General features: G+C 44.8%; 6 protein-coding genes across 6 annotated transcripts; 3 read left to right on the forward strand and 3 right to left on the reverse strand.

The window, feature by feature from the left end:
• Positions 1-351: 351 nt before the first annotated feature.
• On the reverse strand, positions 352-3,030 carry PCYB_131210 (hypothetical protein; the record flags this gene model as incomplete). The annotated part of the gene is made up of 2 exons (XM_004224146.1): positions 352-1,396; positions 1,487-3,030. The coding sequence occupies 2 exons, from the start codon at positions 3,028-3,030 to the stop codon at positions 352-354; spliced, it is 2,589 nt and encodes an 862-aa protein (XP_004224194.1).
• A 1,661-nt stretch (positions 3,031-4,691) lies between these two features.
• Positions 4,692-4,904, forward strand: PCYB_131220 (hypothetical protein; the record flags this gene model as incomplete). Its single annotated transcript, XM_004224147.1, has 1 exon — positions 4,692-4,904. One exon carries the CDS (start codon positions 4,692-4,694, stop codon positions 4,902-4,904), a length of 213 nt encoding a protein of 70 aa, XP_004224195.1.
• A 1,379-nt stretch (positions 4,905-6,283) lies between these two features.
• Positions 6,284-8,041, reverse strand: PCYB_131230 (dsRNA binding protein; the record flags this gene model as incomplete). Its single annotated transcript, XM_004224148.1, has 1 exon — positions 6,284-8,041. A coding segment is annotated over one exon (1,758 nt), but the record flags the coding sequence as incomplete, so codon positions are not given.
• Positions 8,042-8,795: 754 nt separating this feature from the next.
• On the forward strand, positions 8,796-9,992 carry PCYB_131240 (cytochrome c1 heme lyase). Its single transcript, XM_004224149.1, has 3 exons — positions 8,796-9,135; positions 9,299-9,548; positions 9,811-9,992. The coding sequence occupies exons 1-3, from the start codon at positions 9,015-9,017 to the stop codon at positions 9,953-9,955; spliced, it is 516 nt and encodes a 171-aa protein (XP_004224197.1). The 5' UTR covers positions 8,796-9,014; the 3' UTR covers positions 9,956-9,992.
• Positions 9,993-11,919: 1,927 nt separating this feature from the next.
• On the reverse strand, positions 11,920-13,641 carry PCYB_131250 (nucleosome assembly protein 1; the record flags this gene model as incomplete). The annotated part of the gene is made up of 3 exons (XM_004224150.1): positions 11,920-12,884; positions 13,065-13,122; positions 13,618-13,641. The coding sequence occupies 3 exons, from the start codon at positions 13,639-13,641 to the stop codon at positions 11,920-11,922; spliced, it is 1,047 nt and encodes a 348-aa protein (XP_004224198.1).
• Positions 13,642-18,277: 4,636 nt separating this feature from the next.
• Positions 18,278-20,178, forward strand: PCYB_131260 (ubiquitin-conjugating enzyme E2 4). Its single transcript, XM_004224151.1, has 5 exons — positions 18,278-18,438; positions 19,168-19,271; positions 19,528-19,597; positions 19,785-19,932; positions 20,043-20,178. Exons 1-5 carry the CDS (start codon positions 18,415-18,417, stop codon positions 20,138-20,140), a joined length of 444 nt encoding a protein of 147 aa, XP_004224199.1. The 5' UTR covers positions 18,278-18,414; the 3' UTR covers positions 20,141-20,178.

Genomic DNA, 20,178 nt, shown 5'->3' on the forward strand with positions numbered 1-20,178 from the left:
TACTGTGGTGAGCGCGCCACAAAAAAAAGAAAAAGTACACACACTCAGTGGCAGCTGTAACTGTAGGCGCAGCTGTAATGTACGCGCAACCGCAACCGCAGTGGGGCTCGCTAGCCGAGTTGCGAAGGGGAAAACTCGCGCTGGCTCACCGCCCCGTGCGCAATGCATAGTGACTCCTCTTTTCCCGCTAACGCTTTAACCGACCAAGAGGGTCATAACATAAACGAGTATTCGTCAATTCGCCAATTCGCCAATTTGCTAATTAACCAATTCGCACAGGTGTGAGGATCGCCTTGCTCCTGTCCAGGAAGACCACTCTTTTCTGGGTGAACATATCGCATCATCTCCCCTCTAGCGACCGCCCGGCGCGTCCTGCTCCTGGGCAACCAAATCGGTGAGCACTCGGAAGGCCTTCTTGGAAGTCTTCAAATAAGCATACAATTTATACGTTAGTATTTTTTTCACCTTTTGCATCTGAGCACCTGATAGATGGATGCTTTCCATGAAACTTAAAAACTGCAAAATATGATCGTCTTGATTTTCTATAGCATTTTTATATACCTCCGGGAGGTAGAGGCATTCATACTTTTGACTCTCCCCTGTGTTGTATGTACCTTCTCCGGGGTGGGGTTCCTTCTCATCGGAGTCGTAATGGGAGTCATCCAAATGGCTGGTGTATTCGCATACCTCTTCGTGGTTCCCCCCACCCGAGGCTCTGTCTCCACCTTCTGACGAGCAATTCGGGCTGGGAAATTCGGTTAGAAAAAACTTGGATGGACTCAGCAAATAGTAGACATAGTCAGTGAAGGAACTGGAAAGGTTGGACGTTTCGAATAGCTTTCCACACGGTCCATCGTTCGCAGTACTCCCACCGCTATCAGCGGCACCGTTAGTAGTTAAACTTATGTCGGCTGCACCGTTTGTAGTTAAACCTATGTCTGTTGCACTGTTAGTGGTTAAACCTATGCCGGCTGCACCGTTTGCAGTTAAACCTATGTCGGCTGCACCGCTAGACGCGGCGCTCTTCCCACTTTTGTCGGCGCGCCGGGAGAGGGTGCCGCTGGAGGACTTGAGCGAAAGGGGAAAGCTTGCCCCCCCGGATAAGCTCGCCGTGTGGGTCAACGCCGTGTGGGCTAAGCTCGCCGAGTGGGTCAACGCCGTGTGGGACGCGCCCACCGAGTGGAACAAGCTCGTCTTGCACTTCAGGGGAAAGGCAAAGAGGTCACACTTTTTACTCCCAAAAGAAATTCTACTCTTTCGAAGACACTCACTCTGGTTCGCATTTAAAACGTTGTACGGAGCAAGCTGGATATTTCTCGTGTCTCCAAAAATAATAATATTTGTCTCAGTGTAAGCATATACATTCGTATCGATAACATTCTCTATTTTGAGACTCCTTGTGACTAAGTGGACATCCAAATTTTGGGAATAAAAAAAAGAAAAAATAATTTAAATGGCCAATAAAATTATATAACAATTTACACACAAATGGATCTTCAAATATTCTACATTTGAAAAAATAAAAATATTACACTCTTTGCAGTTATTTATATTTACTATATTTTTGTCACTCGTTATGTATATTGTTTTTCCCTGTATATTTTTAATCTCATAGATATCATTATTTATATTTTCTATGCCGTAATGAGATCCATTTGTTTGGATACTACCACATGGGTGTGTGGTGGAAGATAGGCTGTTCCCACTGTGTGATGTGTCTTTCACCATTTCGTCACTTTCACAATCGGTCATATACAAATTGGTTAATAACCAAGTTAGGATTTCCTTCGTTTTGTACAAAATTTTTGGCTCATTTTTCTGTAGGTACCTCTCGTATACATTCGTGTGGTCATTCGTATCTATTATAAAATCGAGAAGAAAGAGATGTTGGCTTCTAAAGTAGAGAGGAGTGTCTGTAAGGGTGCTACTATTGACGATATCCGTTGCGCATAAAAATGCAATAAGGTAGGTCTTCAAAAAATGGTTGTAATTATTCCCAGAGAAATGGAAAAAATCGGACAGGTTCGACTTGGACACACAGTTACTTGGACTGCTACTAGCATTCACGCTGCTACTTCCGACACCGTTTCCTCCTCCTCCTCCCGAGGAGGAACTGGACAAAGATCTTGGAGAATTTCCAAAGTGAGGCCAACTATCTTCACTCAAATTTTTGTCGTACTTCCTCTTCCCATTATCTATCTTCAAAAATTGCAATATTATAAAAAAAATGACTAGCTCTATGCACACCTGTTCGTCTAGCCAATTTTCATTCCACGCGCCGTGCGGAGTGTCCCCCTTTTCGCCGCTCTCCTCCCCTCCGCAGTCCCTCTGTGGTGTAGTAGAACCTTTCATGGGGGGGGCTACGTCACCCACACCGCTATCCATATTGATGCCCATTTTGCTAACCTGACTCCCACCATTGGTGTGACTCGAATTGGGAGAAATCGCCTCCTCACTCTTCGGATGCCACTCTCCCTCCTCACTCTTCGGATGCCGCTCCCCCTCCTCACTCTTCGGATGCCGCTCTCCCTCCTCACCCTTCGTATGCCGCTCTCCCTCCTCACTCTTCGGATGCCGCTCACCCCCCTCACTCTTCGGATGCCGCTCACCCCCCTTCTTGTGCAGTTCCTCCAACGCCGCGTTAAATATGGTCTTCTGCCCTTTGACGTTGTTTTTCTTCCTCACACTCTGCAAAGTTATACTCAAAAGGATCCACAAAGATTTGCAAACATTATGACTAAAATTGGCAGAGCAAATATGGTCTTGTCCTTTTATGATTTCATTATAACTTAGCCAGCTATCCAAAGTGACATACATTTGATCATCGTGGTGGACAGTCCCTCCGTCCTTCCTTCCCTCTTTGGAGTTTTTAAAATGCTCATACAAATTTTTCAAATAAATTAGTAAAGCGCTTTCCTCAATCTTGTTCGTAGTATATATAATTGCATGGTCGAAGATTTCTTTTCTTAAGAATAAAGAATTTATTTCCTTGTCTGTTTTGGTCTTCGTGTCGCTTTTGTTTATTTCCATTTTGTCGCTATCACCCGGGCTGGCTACTTCCTCCCCTCCTCATTTATCTGCCTATTTATGTGACTACTTCGCTGGCTATTTATGTGACCACTTCGCTGCCTATTTCGCTGCCCATTTATGTGCCTCCTTATCTGCACAGTTATCACCCTTTATGTCCTTCTTTTTTGATCATCCCCTACTCCTTCCCCCTCAAGAAGAAAAAATTCCCCTTCACTGATTAGGCCTTTTTTAACCCTCCCTCTCTAGGGTTGGGCGGGGATCTCCTGTAGCGGAAAATCTGCGAACACACACAAGTGCACAAATTGGGCCTTTATTTTCTCCTTCCTGTCGTTTCTTTTCCTTTTTTCATTTAATTTCCCAATTGTGCAAAAAATACTCCACAGTAGTACACAAGTGCGGAGGTGTGAAGGTGCGGAGGTGCGAAGTGAGAAGGTGCACGACTGCTCGACTGCATGACTGCACTACTGCGCGACTGCACTACTGCGCGATGGCGGGAGTTCCCTTTCCTGCATGCAGATAGGCGCTCGGTCAGCAGTCCACACTTCGACATGCCGCTACGCCGTGTCAGCACGAATGAGTAGCCTCTACAGTTTGGGGGGATGGAGGCGCCAAAAGGGAGCTGCCAAATTAGTTATACTTGCATAGGTTTAGGGCAAATGTGTGTTTGCCCCTGCGAGTGGGAGAGTGCCCCACGTAGCCCGCGTCGAATTTTTTTTTTCCTTTTTTTTTTCTCCCCATCTCCCACGTTTGAGAGTTGATCCCTGTGTGGCACACCGATATGAGGAGAACCAAATCTGCCCCAGACATAGGTGCATCCACGCTCGAACGCCTAAACGGTCGAATGCCTAAACGCGCGAATGCCTTTTAACGCTGTAGCCGCAACCCCTCCGATGTTCCCCCTAGGGAAAGAATTCTTTAGGTATGAAGAAGTGAAGTGGGAGGAGAGGCAACCGTCCAGGCTTCTCCATTTTGCTAGTCTATCATTTTGCCTTCTTTTCCACCTTACCGTGTCAGATCCTTCCCCGAACGAATGCACACACGTATCCGCCCCCATGCTGCCAATTTCTCTTCCCCGTTTGTACCCGTGAACACGCTGAAGATCTCCACAGCGAGAGGGACATCTCCCCATGGTCGGCCGCTTTCCCATCAGGTTCACAAACGGGGGTGTTATATCTTACCAAGCTGCACCCCCTGAGAGGTTGGTATATTCCCTGCAACCTGCTTCCTACCACTGGTGTAACTGCACACCGGGGGTGCTAGCCAAAAGGGCAGCAAAACAGGGGGGGGAAAAAAAGGAGACACAAATTTTACTTAAGTGGAAGTCACTCCCATGGCGATATTGACGGAGGAGCCAACGAGGAGGACTACTCCCCCTTTTGATCGAATCAGACAAATATGTAATTTAGGGAAGGTCAAAATTCACGAATGAGTTAGAGTGCACCGGGATAGCCAACAAAGGCAGTGGCGAGTGTGAGGCCAGCCCTCATGAAGAAGAGTGCACGTCCTGCGCTTGGGGAACCCTCTTTTATGGGTTAATCCTCCTGTGTGGCTTCTTCGCCAAAGGGGGTGTGTCCAACGTCCTCTGCATTGTCATCACGGAGAATGTAAAAAGAGAGAGAGAGAGAATCACAGGGAAAAGACGCTGTGTGCCATTTTTATCAATGGAGCAGCTCTCGCTGATTATTATCCGGTTAGTCATTAAGCTGAGCGAGTTTTCCAAAATGTATATCCTTTACAGGACAAATATACTCTGCTTTACCCTGTTGAGTGTGCCTATTCTGAAGGCAGTGAATCTGAATCTCCTCGTGGAGGATTTCCAAATGGATGTATCGATTGAGCAAAGACGTCACGTGAAGAAGGTATACCCTGGCTGAGTGTGTGTGTAGACCAGGGAGAAGACAAAGAAGGAAATTTAGGTGGACTCAAAAATGACCATTTTGATGGAAGAAGAACCCCCTTTGACTGTTCTCAACATTTGCAGCCTTCACAGGGGGGAATGGATTATCCACGTGCAGTTAATCATTCTGCGAATGAAAGTAGTGCCGATAATAAGATACCCCCCCCACATGGTGAGACGTATCACTTTAGCGTGGAAATTAACTACGGAAGGGAGAGCCAATTGGGGAAATGGGCTAGGCAACTCCTGAGGGGAGAGCCAGCCAACCTGATTGCCCCCCCACAGAAGGGGAACCCCCAATTGGGAAAAACAAAAATCGAACACGCCGATCTGATATGACCTGACCTGACCTGTTCAAAGGGCAAGTAGTAAAAAGTGATGAAGAAAAAGTTATTCTTTTAAAAAAAGTTACACACAAATAAAGCATTTTGGCATTTTAGAGAAAATTTGAAAAAAAAAAAAGAAAAGCTGGGAAGCGTATCATACGTGGGTATGGTACCACTTTACTTTTAATGCTCACAAGTACGTCACCTTGGCAATAATCAGATTGAACTTTCTCCTCCATTTTTTGCAAATAAATTTTTTCCTTGCTGAGGATATATTCATAACAAATATGCGGAGTGCGTCTATCTTTTACAGATTTAATAACGTCTCGATTTGGGTAAATTCCTTCGTTTTTTTTGCATCATAATTGTGGCATTCATTCCGCACGTCACTTGTTCCTCCATTGATTTTCGCCTACTTGGTCCACTTTTTTTTGCTTCACGTGTGTTGCGGGGAATCCTTTTCGCCTCATTTTTTTGGAATGGCTCTTTTGTCCGAGGGGTAGTCACCTCCTCCCACTCAGCCACTCAGCCACTCAGCCACTCAGCCATTTTCCCACTCAGCCACTCTCCCACTGCTTCCCCCCCCCGACTAACTTGTCACACGTTTGTACTTGCTCCGTCTCCGTGCCCAAATCTGTTCATGTATCCCATTTTGCTCTGCCTCCAACGTCCACATGTAAAAAAAAAACCTCTACAGGACAGTAACCACTTCCATGCTGCGGCTCCCACGAAAGAGTTCCTACTCCTTACCGAAAAATTGAAAAATAAACGAGTCCTTGTGGATGACATGGGGAATTGCCCATATACACTGTACAGCCTATTAGTGGGGGGGGAAGCGGCCCATACAAACTTTTCCACGTCACCGCATCATCGTACCATCGTACCATCGTACCATCGTATCATCGCATCATCGTATCATCGCATCATCGTATCACCGCATCATCGTATCACCGCATCATCGTATCACCGCTTTTTCACCCCTCCACTTCTCCACCTCTCCACTTCTGCACCCCTCCACTTCTGCACCTCCCTAAAGCACGCGCAGCGGCCCCGCCTGGGGCACGGCCACCTGCAGTACTCTGCCGGAAGCTGCCCTGAAAATTCTGTCAAAGATGGAGAGGCTGCCCTCATCGACGCACTTTAAATTTACAATCGAAATTAAAATTCCCACAGCCTGCTGTTCTATGGCTAGCTCTTCTGCTTGTCTCAAAAAAAGGAAAAAATTTCTCATCACCAATTTAGTCTGTTCTTCTTTAATCTCCACTCCCTCGTATGAGATGTTAATATATTTGAGGAAGTCCCCTTGGTGACATTCAAAAGAGCTACCGATGTCTAGAAGGACGCACTTCGCCAAGCAGATTCTCGAAATTGGGTTTTTACTTGCTGACCCACTTTGATCTCCTCCATCCGGCGTACAGTCCAGTAGGTACGTCGGAACAACCGGGCTGTAGTGCGTGAGCAGCAGGCCCGGACTCACCTCATTCTGCGCCTCCTCCTCTGCAGTGTTCCCAGTTAAGCAGCTGGAAAGGCAATTGTTCAGAGCGCCCTTCAGTGACCCGTTGAGCGCGTCGTTTAGTGACCCCTTCAGCGCGCCGTTTAATGACCCATCCAGCGCTCCGTTTAATGACCCGTTTAGTGCGTCCTTCGATTGGGCGCCCACTTGGCCACCTTCCCCCCCGCGAAAAATGGCCACATTTTCAAACTTGATCTTTTCGTACAAGTCGACCTGTATGTCTCTGAGCAGGGGTGATGATCTGAGGGCCTCCTCGATCTGCTCCTTCGTGTACTTTCCCCTCCGATAAATTCGGATACCATAGTGATATAAATTTTTATACTTGAGGATTTTTTCCAACAGGGGGGAGGGTTCGCTCATCCTAGGCAATTCACCTCCCATTCCTGACACCTCGTCCTCCACTCCTTTCCCCCGCACAATGGCCTCAAACAGACCTTTCAACCTGTCGTAAACCTCCACATCCGTCTCCGACGCGGGTATTCCCGTGACTCTGCGCAAAAATTCCATTTCGTCTAAGCATTCCTTTTCGTATTCCTCATCGGTGGTGACTTCTTCTAATTGGGGCAGCTCCTCTGGTTGAATCTCCTCACACGTTTGATCCCCTCCTCTCAGCTGAACCGACTTGCCACCCCCAGCCCTCCTATACTTGACCAGCTTCAAAACAGTAGACTCAATTCCTATGTCACACTGTCCATCGTCAAAGATGAGAATATTCTCTTTTTCAAATTCTTTAAAAACATGAGCCGAAGTGGTAGGACTGATATGTTGAAATTTGTTTGCTGACGGAGCTGCGATTGGTACTTGGCTCACTTTCATAATTTCCATAGCGATGTTATTCCTTGGTACTCTTACAGCGCAGAACCCTGTGTGAGCTGTGAGGATTAAAGGCACCTCCTTTTTTGCTTTGGCAATTATTGACAAAGGACCAGGCCAAAAATAATTACTTAATGTATATATAATAAATTTCTCGAATACGTTCACATGGTACAGTTGGTCAAACGCTTGGTTTATGTCATACACATGAGAGATGATGGGATCACTTACGGGTCTGTTCTTCATCTGAAATATATTTTTTAGCGATTTCTCGCTGAGTGAGTTCCCTCCTAATCCGTATACCGTTTCGGTAGGCATTCCAACCAGGCAGTCCGCTTGAATGTGAGCTTTTAACCTTCCCCTCAATTGGTCATTGTGTAACAAATCCGATCCTTTGATTATTTCCGCCATCGGGGAGGTCTCCCTATTTATTTTTGACGAACCAGTATGGCGTTGTCTTAGCTAAAGAGAGGGTCGCAGGTGGTGGTGGTGATGGTAGTGGTAGTGGTAGTGGCAGATGGCAGTGGCAGGTGGTAGTGGCAGTGGTAGTGGTAGTGGCAGGTGGTAGTGGAAGGTCCCAGATAGCCTCCTTAATGCTGTCACTCCTTTGTATTGCTTATCACTGCGCGTTTAAAAACACGGCCATCCGAATTATGCATCAATTTTTTGTAAACTGTAGTGGGGGGGCTGGCTCTTGTGCCACTTCTCCGCACGGGATGACTATGCAGGGGAGGGTGGCCCGCTCAGTTGGTCGCCCGCTCAGTTGGTCGCCCGCTCAGTTGGTCACCCATTCAGTTGGTCACCCATTCAGTTGGTCGTTCTCTATTTCCTTGTTTTACCACCGCGGTTGCGATTGTTTCATCTTTCCCCTTTTTAACCTTATGAGGGCACTCTCTCGCGGAAAATATGCTCTATACCACCCCTAAACGGAGATTACATCGAAGATGCAGTGAAATGGGTGATCGATCCATTCGTACACGTCATGCCACGTCACCCGAGTGATTTGCTCCTCTTTCGTGCATAAGTGGGTCTCATTTAAAAAAGAAAAAAAAATTACTTTTACATATCGTGGTGAGGGAACGGTCCAGCATAGCATCGTGGAGAAAAAAAAAAAACAGTTCACTTAGTTTCCATCACGCAAATATGCTCCCTGCACAAATCCAAAGAGGATGCAAAGTTTGAAAAGAAAAAAAAATCCAGCCACATGCTCCCAAGTGTATTCCAATTAGAGGCAACAATGGGTGAGGCTGTACGAATGAGGGAGGCCCCTCCACGGTCACAACGTTTCTGAGACGATAGCGTTAAAACGGCCATCGCCGCCAAGGTGGTCAACAAGGTTTAACGCCCCCAACGTTGTTCCCGCCGCCACCGCCGCTACCGCCACTACTGCCTGTACCAGCACTACCGCTGGTAGCTTTGCCCCTCGGAGGCCCAAATGGACCAGGCAAAAAACGTGGCCACAAACGATGGGAAGGAAAAGTCCTCCATCCCCTCCAACAGCGGCAGCTGGTACTACCCATCCAGGAATCAGTTCTATCGTACAACTCGGAAAAAAGGTTATTACCTACCCTCAGCTTCAAAACGGGCTACTTGTTTTGTTCCCTTACTGCGAAGGGGATATCCACCACGGGGCTGCCCACACGAAAGGCGCTTCTAAACGAGCAGTACCCTCCCGAACGGGCAACACTTTTGCATATACACACTACTCCTTGCGCGCAGGGTACAGCTACTCCAAGGAGGAATTAGACGTGGCGCTTAAAATTCACAATGCAGTTAATGAGGAAACGTGGAAACGAATAATGAAGAAGGAACAAAAATATTTCGACCTTTGCAAAGAGCAGAAGCTAATCAGATTTATTGGACTCCCAAACAAGCTGTCCCTCAAAGCCTTCATGCTTACCCTCATGGGGTACAGCAAGCCCTTTGATCGACATGACTGGTACATTGACAGATGCGGGAATACCATCAAGTGAGTAGAGAAGGAGCAGGAGGGCAAAAAAAAGAAAAAAAAAAAAAAAAAAAAAAACGGGACGTTCTACAAATTGGTGTACCACGAATAATTGGACACAACTAGGGTCTCTACCTCACCGTTCGTGGACATGTCTCCCTGAAACGCCTGCTTAAGATTTGCACCGAGTTGGTAGCCACCGCTATCTGTGTGCCCCCGTTACACCCATTTATACGCACTTATAACAACTGTCTATTCCTACCCCTATACCCCATCCTCTCAGATACATCATAGACTACTATGACGGGAAGAGTGACGAGCGAGCTCCTGTTTCTATTTTCATCGACGCAAGACCCCAGTTCAGCCTGGACAACACGATCGATTATTTGAAAATGGTGTACATTAAAATGAGTAGATATTTCTTTTAGCAGGGTGGAGGTCCACCCCGTGACGCGTTCCCATGCGTATGCACATGGACTCGTGTGGGGATAGCTATATGTATAGGTATGTAGATTCGCGTGTGTATAGATATGTAGATTCGCGTGTGTATAGGTATTTGTATTCCCTTGTGGATGCCCATATGGACGTGTTGCTCCACCCCGTGGTGAGATTTATCGAGCGAAAAACTCAAAAAGACGATAGAGCGAGGGTGTATTTTTTTGGGGCCAAAATATAATAACCCCATCAGGATTACTTTCTGCGCATCACCCTTTATGCAGAGTGTTCGCCATGGCAATTTTATCTCACTTGGTGACATGAAGAGGGCCCATTTGTACATCGAATAGACTAGCCCATTGGTACTACCCACAGGGTATACCCGTCTTCCCCTGCCCTATCCCCCATTCTGTTTGCCCATTTTGTTTCCCCATTATGTTTGCCCATTATGTTTGCCCATTTTGTTTCCCCCCTCTGTTTCCCCCTTCTGCGTCGCCCCACTCCGCTGATACCCCTCCTGTCCAACCCCGCAAAGTTTACTTTTCCAAAATGAAGCTGCAAGATTTACCGCTCATAAATTAACAGTTTTGTTAAGGTGAAGTGTAATTACTTATTTTATTAAAGAAAAAAAAAAAAGAGAGAAAAAAAGGAGAAACGTGAAAAGAGAAAAGAGAGAGAAAAAGGAGGGAGCAAAGCTGAGAAAAGGAAAAACGAAGGAGCAGGAAAACAGTTCAAATATGTAAATTACATTTATATGATGAAAAAAAAAGGGGATTAAAAAAAGGGGAAAAACGCGCACTCTGCATTTGTGCACTATACATGTTTATAAAATTGCACACGTGTGAATAAAAGAATCATGGGATTTGTGAAAACATCGACATGTGAAAACATAGACCTGTGAAAACATCGACATGTGAAAACATCGACCTGTGAAAACATCGACATGTGAAAACATCGACATGTGAAAACATCGACCTGTCAAAACATCGATCTGCTTAAACAATTGGTTGAATGCACATAGGTTCAGTTGCCAGTGGACACATATGAGGCATGGGCGCGCGTGGTATACGCATGCGGGTGGTTGCGCATGTGCGTAGGTCCGTCCGTGTGTGCGTGCGCCGCAAGTAAACGCGCATGTATGCATGGATGTAAGTTCGTATATACACAACACATACGTTTTATGCATATATATTTTTACACTTGTGCGACCTCCCCCTCCCCCTGAATGGACTCGTTAAAAAAAAAAAAAAAAACAAGGTGCGAAAAAATGTACTTAACGCAAAACTACTACCTATAAAGAATTCACACGGGGGGAGAAATAACGAAATGAAAAATAGGGGAGCTAAACACTTTAATAATTTTTTTTTTTTTTAAACGCCGCTTCGCTTTTTTTTCCCATTTTGCGTCCTCCACTGGCACAAATGGGTCTCTTCAACGTGAACTGTAAGCAGCGTGCAGGAGGACAAGCGCAAACGCTGTTCTACAGCCCCTCAGACGTAAGCGGTTTCTCCTCTCTCGCAAATGTAAAGTATATGCGCTCTTGCATGTGTACGTATGTAGATGCGTGAAGGAACAAACGTGTGGTCATATATCCGCCTGCATGCGAAGCATAAGCGCACGTAGGTTTGAGCAACACACACGGGCTTGCCCATCGAGCGTATGCTTTGGTAGGGGACTCCGATGGCACGTTTGGTACAGTTGGCTCATTTGGCTCACTTCGATAACTTCTACCACTTCGATCACTTCGATCACTTCTACCACTTCGATCACTTCGATCACTTCTACCACTTCGATCACTTCTACCACTTCTACCACTTCGAGCGCGAAAACGGGAAGCATGTTGGGGAGGAAACACCTTAGCACATTGCCCACCCGCCCATATACGCGCTTTCTCACCGCGCGGGTGGTTACACATCTCCCTGCACGCGGCGCGTACTCATACTTACGGCGCGCTGAATCAGGAAGTCAGAGCCTCCTCATTGCTCTTAGCGGCATCATCCTCATCTTCCTCATTATCGTCATACTCATTCGTATCGACATTGCTATTTTCATCATTGTATGCACTGTTGTTACTTTCGTAGCTGTTATAGTTGCTATTATTTTCGCTGCTACTGTAGCTGCTGTCCACATCACTCACAATGCTGTTACTTTCGCTTTCGATTATAATGCCCAAGTAGTAATCAACAGCATAAGGAATAATCCTTTCCTTAATGGTTAAGGCCACTTCATAATCTCCTTCTATAATCATCTCCAACTGAGCTACTTCATGTTTACTTAATTGCTTTATAACATTAGAATTGGGAACTTTATGGCTTGTAAAAAAAAGAAAAAAGCTATCTCTGTTAACTGTTTGCTGGACTGTCTTCACTTCTCTTGAATTTTTGTTATGTTGTTTTTTAACGACGTTTTTTTTTAAGATATTTTTATTGTCAAACCAATCGATAACAGTTGCCTCCGTGTGTAACAACACTGGCTCATTATCACAATCTACACATTTCATATGATACGTTTTGGTCAAAACAGAGTTGCTAAAAAACGGATTGGATGCAAAGTGAAAGGATAAAATAAATCCTTCTTTTTTTTCCTTATTTTTTTTTATATAATCACATCGAATATCATTTAGGTACACTAATATTTCTTCATCGTGATCCTCTATAACATGACTCACTGTGTTGTTGTTCCTCAATGCTCTTAACCAAAATTCAGGCAGATTTGGAGTACCAATTTTTGCTTCCCCATTTCCTACCAAAGCTTCTCTCCTCTTATCATAAATCGGCCCATACAAATCGTGGTACTTCTGCCTTAACAAAAATAACTCGTACTCAAACTTCGACTCGTAATCATAATACTCCTTCTGGTACAGTTTCAGTTTTTTTAGCGTTTCCTTTTGTTCCTCCGTCAAATCGGTCATCTTTTCATCATCTATAAGATAAGGAAAAAAAAAAAAAAAAAAAAATAAATAATAAATGGGTTAAACCAGTAACAACCAATACACCCTTGTGTTGTCTGCAAATGGCGCAAAACATGAGAGAAATGTGTTCCTCCACGAGGTTATCTCAACCATATCACTTCGTCACCTTACGAATACGTGTCTAATTTTACCTATTTTTATGCTTTCCAGAAGCGACGATATTTCCTTTTCCTCTTCGGGGGGGATTGGCTACACGGTGTGCAAAAAAAAAAAAAAAAATACATTAACGAGTCAGCTAAAAATATTAACGAGAGGGCAAAAAAAAAATATGAACACATCAGCTAAAAACATTAACGAGTTAGCTAATTTTCCGCTCAAACGCAGTTCCGCCTGCACAGGGTAGGCGCCTTTCAGTGCATATTCATAACGTAAAAAAAAAAAAAAATCAATCAAATCGAGCACCACGGAAAAGAGCTAATCTGCAGACAGGTGTACGTGCATTTCGACAAGAGCAACATGGAGAAGGCCATGCCTACATACACACGCACATGTCGTACGTATGCTCAACCCTCAAGATAACAGTATACACGAGAACAAATGGTAGAAGGGCAATTACGCCGTTTCACACAGGCTGGAAAAGCTACCCACATACATACACATGATACTGGGCATATCTTTTACACAGAAAACATATACACCGCAAAATTCGGAGAAACGCATCTTCTCCTTAAATTTGTTAATTACCTGGTTATTCTCTGTGGTTGCCATTTTGTACGATTGGTTTTGCTTCCTCACTCTTACGTACGAATATGTGTTTGCTTTACTTTGTTTCAAGTGGCTTCTCTTCGTTATGCAGTTGCGATATGTATATTATGCCTTTTTATATACGTTCCTTTTTGCCGCTTTTCTGTATTTGTTTGTGGATTTTTTTTTTTTTCTTTTTTTTTTGAGGAGCGGGTGGTATCGTTATGATACATAAAATGTGAATATTAACTACGTGACACAATAAACGCTTTTACATAATTCATATTTATTTATATAAAAAAAGGAAGAGGGAAAGGAAAGGGGCATGTAAAGAGGGGAAACACTTATCTTTTTAAGGCGCGTAAAAAAGCACAATTTACATGGCAAAAAAAAGGGGAAAAAAAATGTTTACATAGTAATGTACGTATAAATACGCGTAGGCTATACAATACTGTACATGTTTTACAAAATGCTTTTTTTTTTACCCGCTAAGGCATGTACGCACAAATCCGCAAGAACAGAGAAATGATAAACCTTGGAAAAATGAAAAGGGAAAAATTAAAAAAAGAAAAAAAAAACAAGTGAATAAACTGAAATGACACGAAATGATACCAAATGACGCGAAATGAAGCGCATTGACGCAAAATGATAATACAAAGTGACGAAAAATGGCGCGAAATGTGGGGCATGCGCATAAGGAATTGCATACACGGTGACCCTCGTGATTTATGTACGATGCGATGGGATGTCACCAAGCTGACTTTTCACTTTGTGTTATGTAGCCCCCATACCCATTTGGAGCTATTCATTTTTTTACTCCGCCAAGTAAAGGTGCGAGGTAGGGGGGGGGCATAAAAAATTCTTCACATATAACGTACACGGTTAATGTGAATACATATATACACGAATAAAAATGTGCTGAATTTTTTTGTCGCACTTTTGGGGAGTCCTTATCGCCACAAGTATATGATTGCGAAATAGCATCTCCCACAAGGAGAAGGTTAACAATTGCACCTTTTGCGTGCGGCGTGTATGCAAATACATAACGCAAGAGCTGTGCATGCCGCCCGCTAACTTCATATGCGTGTAAAATAAAAAATGAGAGGAATGGGTCACCAAATTTGTATAGGACCTTTTTTTTTTTTTTTTTTTTCCGTTATCAGTAAAGGTAGGAAATGGGCATGAACAAATAGCAATCCTTGAGAAGGAGCGTACTGCCACGAATATATTATGTGTACTCGCGTGTATTGGCACGTATTTACTCACGTACAATTTGCATGCCTGGTGGGGGAGCTGTACCTTACTTAGGACCCACGCCATGACACGCCGTGTTTCACCAAAATGTGGAAATGCCGTTCAGCCCCTCCACCTTCTCACAAACTTGTGCGAACAGCATGCATATTTTCTGTTACATACCAAAGTGGGGCATTTTATGAGCACCAGTTTGTCGAACCGAAAGGGCAAGAGGTGTCCTCACTCACGAAAGTACATAAGCCAAGTGTGTCGTGCCATGAACAACGTGTATTGTATGCACGTTTCCTTTTAAATTTACACGTTTAAATGTGTGCATGCACCTATTGGTGAACTAAGCCAATTTGAAGGACCCCCCCCGGACGAGTATTTTTACACTTCGGTGAAACAACAATAGGAGCTCAGATGGTACACACGTAAAGGGTGCTACAAATATTACTACACCAGGACGGTTGATTCATTGGCAAAAAAAAAAAAAAAATGGCTGTTTGCTTCCCCCGAATTAGGTGCATTTTGCAGTATACATGATGTAATGCACGCACAGTTGAATCGCCCCCGATGATGCAACTTGTTCACAGCGTTATGCACACCTGGTCGCACGTATTCGCATATATTCGCATATATTCGCACTCTGTTCACATACGACTTGACTCTCCTATTGTAACAGAGAACAGGAAAAAGCAAACACGCCGCTAAAAAAAAAAAAATTCACACCTGTATGAACCCATGCGCCACACCCTTTTGTGCAAATCTGCTATGTGTCCAGGCCCCCGTGACAACTTCCTTCATTCGTTTGTGCTGTGCAAAATGACAAACTTAAAAAAAAGAGGATGCGCCTCATGTTGAAGCCCTTATAAACGTAACCCCTTTCTTATGTGGCCATACAAGGGGAAGTTACGTAACCAAATTGCATAACTACTTCGCGCTGCTCCACATGCAAACAGGGACGTGGGTTAATGGAGAGGGCGAGAGGCAAATGTGTTCCCCATGCATGCGTTAAATTAAGCATGGTGCTTTTTCTTTCCTACTGTGATAATTAACTTTTTGCACAACTGAGCAAAACGGTGTAGCCTGTGTGGGAGCTGCTCAGTTACGTTAAGAAGGAAAGACAGTTAGGGCATGTTAATCGGATAAAGCAAATTCGTTTTGATGTCACCCCAGAAAAAACTGAGCATAATAAAAGTAAACCACCAGGTGGGAGACGTAAATAAATTAGACCACTCCGATGGGCGAAAAAGTGATAACATTTTTACTTTCACGTGAATGTAGCCTTGGGGGGGAAGCGGGGAGGCGAGGAAGCGAAGAAGCGGGAAGCGGGGAAGCACTTCGGACTGCGAGGAAGCACTTCGGACTGCGGGGAAGCACTTCGGACTGCGGGAAGTTGCCCTTTCCACGGTTGACTCCACAGATAAGAAGAAGGGAAATTCCCCCATCTTCTCATCCTGCATTTAAAATTTACACCCCACAACACTCATCAGTGCACTCATCAGTACACTCTTCTCCAGCTAGCTATTTCAACATGTGTGCACCTTTCCAGATTCGCTAATGCACAGCGCACAAGAAAATGTTAGCTTAGCCACTGTTACTAATGTGTGCTTTTTTTTTTTTTTTTCTATTTTACCACTCCTGTGAGGTGTACACAGAGGGGTTATTTTACAACCGTCTCAAGTATGAGCCCTAATTGGGGGAGGACTGACTAACATATATTTATCAGGGACAATACAACAGCCCTCTGTCATCAACGTGCAGGTAAACAGAACCATGTGTATTCCTAGGTCGTTATACCTATGCGTGTTAATGGCAACTATTTCTTCCATGGCGGGTGTGTACCTCTCCATTCCGCAGCCATCTTTCGTGATCACTGCATTGGGGTACTTTCTTTTTTCTATATACTTTTCTCCTCTCGCGTGCGCCCCCTGTAGGTACGTCCATCCGCGTGTTGGCAGCGAATCAGAGGCTACCTCGCCCAGTGGTCTGCTCGTCTGCTCATCTGCTCCGCCGCTCCTAACCCCTGAACACTGAACACTGAACCCTCAAAGCCAAAACCCTGAACCCTAAACCTTTCCAATTCTGCTAAATTAAGCTCCACACACACACACCATGTGCACATAAGGGTAATTTTTCTCCATCCCGATTTGTACAACTTTTTTTTTTTTTTTGACATCTTTTTGGTTAAAATGCATATCAACGTGTGAAGCATCCATTGGGCAGATGGACTGTATAGAGAAATGGTCACCGAGGGTGGCAGTCATATCGAAATGGTTTTATAAAAATGGAGAAGGAGAGTCATGTATGTGATGTGGGCACATACACTCATACGTAACGTATGTAATACGCACAGTGCATGGTGGACCAAGAGCAGCAGCATTTTTTCGTCCCGCGGGAGGTTAAACCGTTGGACGGTCTTCTAAACAAAACAGTAGAGGTAGTCGGGGTGGCGAGGGGCGATCAATTTCGCACTCAACGTGTGACTAGAAAAGGTGGTTCAAACTGATTGGGGAATTTCCCGCCATGGTTACTCGCGCAAGATCGGTGTAGCGGGTACGCCGTTAATCTGTTAAGCGGTTACACTGTTCAGCGGATAATCTGCTCAGCGGTTACACTGTTCAGCGGCTACACTGCTCAGCGGCTACACCGCTGCGCGGCGCGAGAATTCCTACTCGAAATTAGAAAAAACAACTCCGTGCGCTGACGCAGTTGGTTGCCCATATAATACAGCGATGGGTCCCATGTCGCGCCCGCAAAGTGAACTCTTCTCCTTCTGCAACTGCGAATTTCGCGCCAGGATGCATAGGAAAATGTAACAGAGAGGTGATGTTACTGTAATTATACATCACGTCCGCGCTGCCCAACAGGCGTGCACTCGAGATGCGTCACATGTACTTACGTGAAAGGTTCGATTTATATACCTTACGTACCCGTACGCGTTAAAGTAATATATATCATCATGTACATTTTTTTTTTTTTCCTTAGGCGTACGCAGGTTACCCAATTTGATGAGCGAGCGCGCCATCTCCCCCACTCCCCATTTTTGCGTCCCCCGCGTGCGTACCGTACTCCACGAAGAAGGGGCGCCCGTGTACACGAAAAAGTGTTAAAATGAAAAACGAAACATAAACTAAACTGAACTAAAGTGAACTAACGTAAAAGTGAAACGCGAAATGCGAAACGCGAAGCGCGAAAGAAGCAAATGCGCAAATGACACTTTATCCTCGTATGCGAATACGCGAAGTTCGCCAGTGGGGTGGACTACTCCGCATCCTCTCGTGCGTATGACGATATTCGCATGAAACTGCGTTCGTCAATTTTCAGCGTTTTCAAATGGTTAAAAAAAAAAAAAAAAAATATACAAACGAATGGAAGTGAAAAAGAAAAATTAAAAAAAAAAAAATAACATAATATTTTTCACTTTTTTTCCTTGTTTTTGCTTTTTTTTTTAATTCCTTTTTAAAAAAAAACGCTTGATTTCAGACTTCCCTCCTGTAAAGTCGTCACATTATTAAATAATTAAACCAATTAGTAACACGATAAAAATATAGAAGCAGCATGGCACTGAAAAGAATAACGAAGGTAATCAGCCACAACTGCGTTTGCGCGCATATACGGTGCGGCTATACGAACGCGATGGAACGCATGTATCATCACTGCGCAATAACTCCGCAATAACTTCGCCATCACTGCGCCATCATTTCGCAATCACTGTGCGATGATTGCACGTGTGGAGGCGCATTTGAAGGAACGTGTCAGTTGAGTGTAATTTCGCGCGAGGATGATGCTTTTATGTCCCCCTCCTCCACTATGAATGCATATCTACAGTTATTCTCGTCTTTTCCCTCTGCGTCCCTCGCTGTCGTTCCAGCTGCGTTTTTTTTTTTTCCCCACCCTTAATTGTGTTATTGCATAATGGCTGTTGTAAGCTACATATTCTGAGTAGCTGGTGGGCCCGCTTCCTCCACCGTCCATCCTACACCCCGCGTCTTCCACCATACACTCTCCATCTCATAACCTTTTCCGCGCTGTGACTTTTTCCATAACCCGTTCGATTGCACACACATTCGATTTGCATAACCGTTGGGTTTAGAACGTGTGAAATGACGAGAACCCCTTTTACACGTTTAAGTGCACAATTTGATTGCCTCGGGGGGAGAGGGACAAAGGAAGGTGCCCCTGCTGTGGACACCAAACTGTGCCATCTCTGTAGTGCGGACACCCCACAGAACAGATGACACACATGTGAACAAACTGGTACACATAATTCTCCTTTTTTTTTTTTTTTTCTTTCCTGGTGGACTCGTGCAGGAATTACAAGACTTGAATAAAGACCCCCCCACGAATTGCTCCGCGGGGCCAATTGGAGATGACCTCTTTTTTTGGCAAGCGACGATAATGGGACCAGGTGACAGGTGAGCGGACCAACAGGAAAAAAAAGAAAAAAAAAAAAAAAAAAAAAAAGAGGCGCACTGTGGACACTCAGCGTGATTATATTTCTATGAGAGGAACAGACCCTACAGCGCTACTGCCCGCGTGTCTAGTTTGTATACGTGCGTGCTTACTCGTAATGAAGTCATCCTTTGTCCCTCCACACGCCTGTCCATATACACCCCATCTCACGAACACCCCCTCCCTTATCCCCCATTCCTCCCATGCACCCACCCACAGTCCCTACGAAAACGGTGTGTACTTCCTGAATATAAAATTCCCCCCCGATTATCCGTTCAAGCCCCCCAAGGTAATTGGCCCCCCCGCGTTTGCAGTGCGCGTTTGCATGTCCATTTGCAGTGCCCATTTGCAGTGCGCGTTGGTGGCTCATATCGGAAGCGCTCGTTCACCGCTCACACATCCGTCAAACGTTGAATGCGTGCGTGGATCATATGACCATTTCCTGTTTCTTTTTTTTTCCCCCCCCCTTCGTGCAGATTATCTTCACCACGAAAATATATCACCCCAATATAAACACGTCGGGCGCCATTTGCCTTGACATCCTGAAGGACCAATGGAGTCCCGCGCTAACCATCTCGAAGGTCCTCCTGTCCATATCGTCGTTATTAACGGACCCCAACGCAGGTGAGTAGGACGATGTTATGCATCGCCCCAAAGGAGTATACAACTGTCACATTGCCTAGTTATGTCACTCCGTTTCAAAAACTTCAACCCAACTCCCTTCATCCTCTTAGACGACCCGCTCGTGCCCGAAATCGCCCACGTGTACAAAACGGACAGAACAAAATATCATCAAACTGCAAAAGCCTGGACGCAAAAATATGCCCAATGAAAATTATCTAAATAATTAAAAAATAAATTTTAATTAAA

The sequence above is a fragment of the Plasmodium cynomolgi genome, chromosome 13, assembly GCF_000321355.1.
Source record: "Plasmodium cynomolgi strain B DNA, chromosome 13, whole genome shotgun sequence".
In the NCBI taxonomy this organism is placed as follows: Eukaryota; Apicomplexa; class Aconoidasida; order Haemosporida; family Plasmodiidae; genus Plasmodium; species Plasmodium cynomolgi.